Source organism: Neophocaena asiaeorientalis, unplaced genomic scaffold (assembly GCF_003031525.2).
Source record: "Neophocaena asiaeorientalis asiaeorientalis breed wild unplaced genomic scaffold, Neophocaena_asiaeorientalis_V1.1 scaffold43, whole genome shotgun sequence".
Taxonomy (NCBI): domain Eukaryota; kingdom Metazoa; phylum Chordata; class Mammalia; order Artiodactyla; family Phocoenidae; genus Neophocaena; species Neophocaena asiaeorientalis.
Window position 1 is genome coordinate 11,382,098 of NW_020173674.1, and position 7,897 is coordinate 11,389,994.

General features: G+C 45.8%; 1 protein-coding gene across 1 annotated transcript; it reads right to left on the reverse strand.

Annotated features, from left to right (window-relative positions):
* Positions 1-1,243: 1,243 nt before the first annotated feature.
* OR6Q1 (olfactory receptor family 6 subfamily Q member 1) lies at positions 1,244-6,793 on the reverse strand. Its single transcript, XM_024748544.1, is given in 3 exon segments — positions 1,244-2,194; positions 5,225-5,421; positions 6,571-6,793. Coding segments are annotated over 3 exon segments (1,371 nt in total).
* Positions 6,794-7,897: the final 1,104 nt, after the last annotated feature.

Genomic DNA, 7,897 nt, shown 5'->3' on the forward strand with positions numbered 1-7,897 from the left:
GCAGCATAAAAGCAGCCATAGACAATATGTATGGTGTGACGGTGTTCTAGTAAAACTTGATTTACAGACACTGACATTTTTAATTTTATAAAATGTTTCTGTGCCATGAAATATTATTCTACGTTTGATTTGTTTTCAACTATTTAAAATTTGAAGACTATTCTTAGCTCACAGGTTGTTATAAATAAGTGCTGAGCTGGATTTGGCCCAGAGGCCTTAGTTTGCCAACATCCAGGCGGATGTTGACCCTAAAGATGCAAGGAAACAGAAACTGAGTTGACAGTTACAGAAACAGTGACAGTTTAGAAAATAAACTTATGGTTACCAGGGGTAAGGGAGGAGGGATAAATTGGAAGACTGGGATTGACATATACACACTACTATATATAAAATAGATAACAAATAGGACCTACTGCCTAGCACAGGGAGCTCTACTCAATACTCTGTAATGGCCTATGTGGGAAAAGAATCTAAAAAAGAGTGGAGGACTTCCCTGGTGGCACAGTGATAAAGAATGTGCCTGCCACTGCAGGTGACACGGGTTTGAGCCCTGGTCCAGGAGGATCCCACATGCTGTGGAGCAATTAAGCCCATGTGCCACAACTACAGAAGCCCGTGCCTAGAGCCCGTGCTCTGCAACAAGAGAAGCCACCACAATGAGAAGCGCACGCAACACAACGAAGAGTAGCCCCCGCTCACCACAACTAGAGAAAGCCCGGGCACAGCAACAAAGACCCAAAGCAGCCATAAATAAATAATAAAATTTTTAAATAAAAAATAGTGGATATATGTATATGTATAACAGATTCACTTTGATGTACACCTGAAAGTAACACATCTTTGTAAATCAATTATACCCCAATAAAATTTTTTTTAAATAAAAATGAAAATAATTGGATAGCTAAAAAAGAAGGAAAGGAAGCGGAGAAGTGATGGCAAAGAGGAAGAGAAGCATGTGATGGTAACTGGAGACAGGGAGCTTCCAGAAAAAAAAAAGATGCAAGGAACCTGGATCCTTGAATGCCTGTTGAGCACCAACCTGGATCACTCACCTTGGACTCTTCAGGAAAGAGAAAGTATCCTTCATTCTTTAAGCTACATTATAGTTATAGCAGACTAGAGTTTTACTTGAACTAATACATAGTCCATAACTCCTGACTCCTAGGCCTCTGTTCCATTCCAGAGTCCCCACCACCCTCCTTCTAAAAAGCCAAGGCAAGGACACTGGATCCCCACCTCCCCCTCACTGACCTTTCCAAGACCTGAAGGAAAAGGCTCTGCCCAGAGCTCCCTTCACCTCTTTGTTTCGAAGACTGTAGATGAGAGGGTTGAGCATTGGAGTGACGATGGAGTAGAAGACAGAAACCACCTTGTTGAAGTTGATAGAAGGGGCCACTTTGGTCCGGACATACATAAAGAAGAGAGTGCCGTAGAAGAGGCTCACCACAGTCAGGTGGGCTGCACAGGCGGAGAAGGCCTTCCGGCGCTCGGCAGCCAAGCGGATATGCAGCAGCGTCCAGACAATTTTGCCATAGGACACAGCGATGACTGTGGAGGAGGTCAGGAGCACAGCCAGAGAGACCAGGAAGTCTGTGGTCTCCTTCAGGGTGACATCCGAGCAGGACAAGGCTAGCAGGGGTGAAGTATCACAGAAGAAGTGATCAGTGACATTGGGGCCACAAAATGTCAGTCGGGACATGAGGTAGATGGGCAAAATGGGGGTGAGGAAGCCAACCAGCCAACAAGCAGCTGACAGACGGATGCAGCTGCCCCAGGACACCAAGGCCCCATATCAGAGAGGCATACAAATGGCCACATAGCGGTCATAGGCCATGGCGGCCAGTAAGAAACACTCTGTTGCCCCAAGGAAGGTAAAGATGAAGAGCTGGGACAGACATCCAGCATAAGAGATATTCTTGCCCCCGTGTCCCCCAATAAAACCAGCCAGCATCTTGGGCACTGTGACTGAAGTGTACCAGATTTCAAGGCAGGACAAGTGTGTCAGGAAGACATACATCGGTCTACGTAGCTGGTGGTCCAAACCCACAACCAGGATGATGGCCAAATTCTCCACCAAGGTGAACAGGTACATAGTGAAGAAGAGAGTAAAGAAGAGGAGGCACATTTCATGCACCTCGGCAAAGCCCACCATAACAAACTCTGTTATGTGGGTCCAGTTTGGGTCACATGGCTGCTACATGAGTAGTCTCAGCCTCACAGATAATGACAACTCAAGGAGAACCTATGAGATGCTGGACTGAAGTATCTTTCACTTCAGGAGAGGAAAATAAAGTCAAGACGCTATCCTTAACTCTCAAAAAAATGTATAGTCCATGAGGGGCACGAGAAAACAGACGATTTCAGTACAAAATGAAAAGTGCTAGATAGAAATGACAGGATATTAATGGGAGGCAGTAGAGGGGAAGCTCAACCAGTCTTGAGGAATCAGGGAGATCTTCCTGGAGGAAGAGCTGTCTAAATTGGAACCTGAAAAATAAGTATAAGTTAGTGACATAAAAGATAGAGAAATAGAGAGCACATAACAAGTATAAAATCTCAGACATCAGAGAGAACATCATGTATTTTGGAAACCTCAAGTACCATGAAGATTAAGAGCTTGGCTTCCTGATCAAGCATTCCTGGCTCCAAATACAAAAGAACCTAACTAACAGAGTTGTTGTGAAAATTTAAATTAGATAATCCCTCTAAAGTACTTATCATGATTGGGTTAATAAATACTAGGGAATAATACCCTCCAAGTCCATTCATGTTGTGGCAAATGGCAAATTTTCATTCTTTTTTATGGCTGAGGAGTATTCTGGTGTGTATATGTGTGTGTGTGTGTGTGTGTGTGTGTGTGTGTGTGTACATCTTCCTTATCATTCACCTGTTGATGGACGCTTAGGGTATTATGCTTAGTGAAATAAGTCAGACAGAGAAAGACAAATGCTGTATGATATGACTTATATGTGGAATCTAAAAATAAAACAAATGAATGAATATAACAAAACAGAAACAGACTCACTGATATAGAGATCAAACTAGTGGTTACCAATGGGGAGAGAGAAGTAGGGAGGGACACCTTAGGGGTAGGGGATTAAGAGGTATACGTATAAAATAAATAAGCTACAAGGATATATTGTACAGCACAGGGAATATGGCCAAGATTTTATAATAACTATAAATGGAGTATAACCTTTATATTGTGAGTCACTATGTTGTCCACTCAAAACTTATATAATACTGGACATCAACTGCACCTCAATAAAAATGCATGCATGCATACACACATACATACATACTAGAGGACATTCTTAGATGTTGACTTCTCCTGGAATAGATCATAGAGGGGAAGTGACTTTCACTGAGCTTGAGGAACGGTCTAGGCCAACAACATGAAGAGCTAGTAACCAAGTTAATGAAGGTCAAAGCTGAGTGTCAGCCTGAGGGCAACAGAGAGCCTTGAAGAGTGCTCGGCAGGGGAGCAATGCTGAGAAGGGACAAGTACACTGTGCTGAAACACGTCCGGAGAGGAGGAGACAAGAGGCAGGAAGGCCAGGTTGGGAGAACAGCATGAGGTGTTGACAGCTGTGGTCATGGGGCCTGGAGAGTGATAAAGAGAGCTGTCAGGAGGACTTCCCTGGTGGTGCAGTGGATAAGACTCCACGCTCCCAGTGCAGGGGGCCCGGGTTCGATCCCTGGTCAGGGAACTAGATCCCACATGCACGCTGCAACTAAGAGTTCGCATGCCACAGCTAAGGAGCCCACCTGCCACAACTAAGACCCAGTGCAAACAAGTAAATAAATATTTTTTTAAAAAGAGAGAGAGATAGCTGTCAAGAGATAAATTCCACAGGACCGAGTTCAAATCCAAAAGCCAATATCAACTTGAAATATGTGACCAGGGGTAAACACTAAATAATTCCATCTTGTAAAACAGTTAATGAAAACGGGGTCCAAAAAGATGAACTCTTATCTAATTTTAAGAGTAAGTGAACACACGATTGTAAAGCAATTATCCTCCAATAAAGAGAGTAAGTAAGAGAATATAATGTCCCCATTACTGTGGTCATTTTTAAATTCTTTGACACTCTTCCCATTAAAAAGTGGGGCCAATGGCCACTCCTCTTGAATCTGAGCCTTGTGGCTGCTTGACGACATAAGAAGACAGAAGTGGTGCTGTGCCAGTTTCCAGGCCTTAAGAAACTGATTCCTCTCCCTGCTTCTTGGAACCCAGCCACCATGGTGTGAGGAAGCCCAAGCAGCCTGCAGAAAGGCCCAGGTGGAGAGGAATTAAGGTCCCTGGTCCTCAGCCCTGGCTGATCTCCCACTGACAGCCAGCACCAACATGCCAGCCAGGTGAATGAGTCATCTGAAGAATCGACCCTCCAGCCCTGGTCAAGCTGACCCCGCTGACACCAGTCTTCCCTGCTGGGCCTTCCCCAAATTGCAGATTTGTGAACTAAATAACTGATTGTCATTTCTGTAAGCCACTAAGCTTTGGAGTGGTTTGTTAAACAGCAGTAGATAACTGAAACCATTACATACTTGTTCTGTAACCTTGGACAAGTTATTGAATGTCTCTGACCCTTTGGAGGAAAACAAATCGTGTTTTGCCTCTGGTCACACAAATGCCTGAACTGGAATTTGAATCCAGGTTTGCCAAGGTCTAAAACCCTTGCTCTTTCCCCTAAAAATAATTAAACAGGTTCCCTCGGGTGTCAACATTTCATGATTTGCTGGCAGTGAAAGCATGTAGAGATACAAAATCAGAAATAAACAAGGTCAGAGTCTTCAGATTCCTGCATGTATCGTCACCACACCTAAATCCAGGCTCCAACATCCCCATAGTGGGGGTCTATAAACACTGGTTTCCTGAACAAATAATTGCACTGCAGCCCCAGATGCTTCACGCTTCTGTTGGCTCCAGGAAATTTCAGAGCACAGTTCCTGCACATTTCTCCCCTTTGCAATTTGGCTTATCATGTAGCATCCTAGGAACAGTGCTCACCCTTTCCAGATACCCTTCCTCGCTGCGCACAGATGCTGTAGAAGCCTGCCTTACAGGTTTCATGGTAAAGTTTTCTGAAATGTTCATTCTTTTTCATAGTCATTAAAAGCACAAGATTTAGAGTCAAACAGATCTGAAATCAAGCCCTGGCCCTGCAATTCACTAGCTTGGTTGCCTCATCCATTAATTGTTAGTATTATTGCTAAATCTTACCTGGCCTTCCAGCTGTGACTCAAGTTCGATAGTCTCATCTTCAGTAGGAAGACTTTTCCTTCCCTTATTCCTCCAAACTTGTATGCAGGTCAGACCAAAATATGCACAGGGCGCCCGCTCTGTGCCAGGCACCATAGCAGGAGCATCCATCATGGGACCTGGCACAGAGCAGGTGCCCCCAGCATCTACCACAGGGCCTGGGACAGGTGTTACCTTATGATAGTTTCAGTCCTCTGATCCATAACTTAGAGATAGGATGCCAGAACCTGAGGGGGTTTGTATCAAATCCAGATGTTACCTTGAAAGAACGGCTTTTATTACTCAACTGCTGGACGAGGGGTAAAGAAGTAGGATATTTTGAACACACACACACCGCAAAGACCCACACCCCCCGCTCAGTGTGGAGTGCTGTTACGAGGCAACCGGGCCAGGGGCTCGTTCCCAGCCTCTTGCCTCCAGCCTGGGGTGCATCTCACTTGTGGGCTGGGATTTTTAAGAAGCAGGTGAGCTTTCCCACTATCTTCAGGCTCTCTCCCTCTCTAGTCACAGACTAAATTCAGAATATTTGGAGGCTTCAGTGGACGGCAGAACCACACCATCAAAAGAGCCTGGATCCCTAAGGAAAACCAGTCATGCCTCCGAGATCAGGAGCCATCAAACCTCTTCTGTAAAGAGCCAGATAGTAAACGGGAGAGATGGGATTCAAACCCCAGCACATCTGACCTAGATGTCTGTTCTTCCCACACACACACACTGTGCCACCTCCCTCTGTTATTTCATGTCACCAAATGGCAAACCTGCAACCCTGGCTGCCAGCCCTGCCTGTGAGGTTCATTTCTCTGCAGCTCGGGGCCCCGCTGGACTGGAGAAGTCCCCCGGCGGGCTCTGGCGACCTGCAGGGGCACAGCGACACTCCCAGGCCTGTTAACCACATTGGCTTCCTCTCCGAGATTAAGAGAACATTATCAACCAAGTGCCAAGTAGGAAGGCCACGGTAGGGTTGTGGGGAGAGGATAGGGTCATATGGGACAATCACTGAATGAGGAGGGGAAGCCACCCAGGAACCTGGCCTAGTTTAGTGTCCTCAAAGGATGGTGTTCCCTTGGCTAAGATTTTCCCTAACAAATGTGGAAAACAGTTTGAGGCCCATGCAGGGAAATTAAAATTGGGTTCCTGCAGCTATTTGCTGGTGCAGCTATGTGATAAGCCTGGTGGGAGAGGCTAGATTTCTCCCTGTTTCAGTTCTCTCTACCCAGCCTCTGGGAGACTTGTCCTCAAAGGTGAAAGGCATTGGAAAATGAACACGCTAAGACCCAGACAATGATTTCAGAACCCAACCACCAAACCAAGGTGAGCAGACAATCGTGGCACGGGACCACTAGGCAGGCAGAAGGGGCTACAGGAGGCGTAGGAGCTGAAGCCCGGGGTCCTGCTCTCTGCCTCCTCTCTGCTCTTACTTCCGGCATCGTGACAGCAATAGTTATCCCGACTTTCAGACACACAGACAACCCCCCGAGTTCCCAGCACCATCTCTAAAATCACAGGAGCTGAGCTTGACCCTGGCTCCATCAGGTACCAGCTGTATTTTAGGAACGGTTGTTAATCTTGCTGAGCCTCATTTTTTTTTCATCTTCAAATGGAGGGCGTAATATGTACATTTGCAGGGCTGGTCTAAAAATGCAAGGTCAAAGCATTAAGTGACAATTCAGGGCCTTTGCTCTTATTGTTCCGTCTGCCTTTCTGGGTGACTTCCTCCTGTACTTCCTTCAATTCTCCTTCACACAGAGACCCTTTCTGACCACCTCTCTGAAAATACAACTCCCGTCACTCTCTGACCCCCTTCTTGCCTTGATTTTTTGGTCACAGCTTCATTGTCATCTGTTAGACATTTATTTGTTTGTCTATAATATCATACACACACACACGCACACACACACACACACACACGTAAGCTCCTTGAAGATAGTGCCTTTGTCTGCTCATCACTGTGTTGCCAGTGCCAAAAAGAGTCACTGGATGAAGTCTGCATGCAATGAATATGTTGATATAATAAAAATAGTTGGATATATGCTCTGAGCATTATGCTGACCCAGAATGCTATTTTCTTTCCACATCCAGTTATCTGTTTGAAGGAAACGGGAAGGAAAGGAAGGCCACCAATACTTACAGAAGAGCCGCCCAATTTGGATGTTGAAGTCCAAGCAACCCTCCTGCCAATCAGCTCCTAGACCGAAGGTGCCCGCAAGAATGATGCCTGTGTGCCTGGAGCAGCCCACGCTCACTGGCCTTGGGTGAGAAACAAGTTGAATTGATTTTTGCATATAATTCTTTTTCTTAGCTACTGAATTTAAATTTCCTGAAAAACTGTATTATATCAGCTCTTCTCAAACTCTGCTCCACCAAGCCCTAAGTTTCCCCAGTTGCCAGGTGGTTGCAGTGGGGGAGAGAGGCACCTAGCATGTGGGGCTCCCACAAACCCTGCTTCAACCACTAGAAGTGGCAGAGTCCAGATGAGAATACAGCCCAGTCTGACCCCAGAGCCCACCATCTTTCCACCGTGCCGCCTCCTCGGGGGTTGGCTTTCCTAAAACTAAACCTGATCAATTAACTGAGAGCTTCTCTCATTATTCCAGCAGCTTCGATACTCAGTACCATGACCTGTTCCTCAAAGCC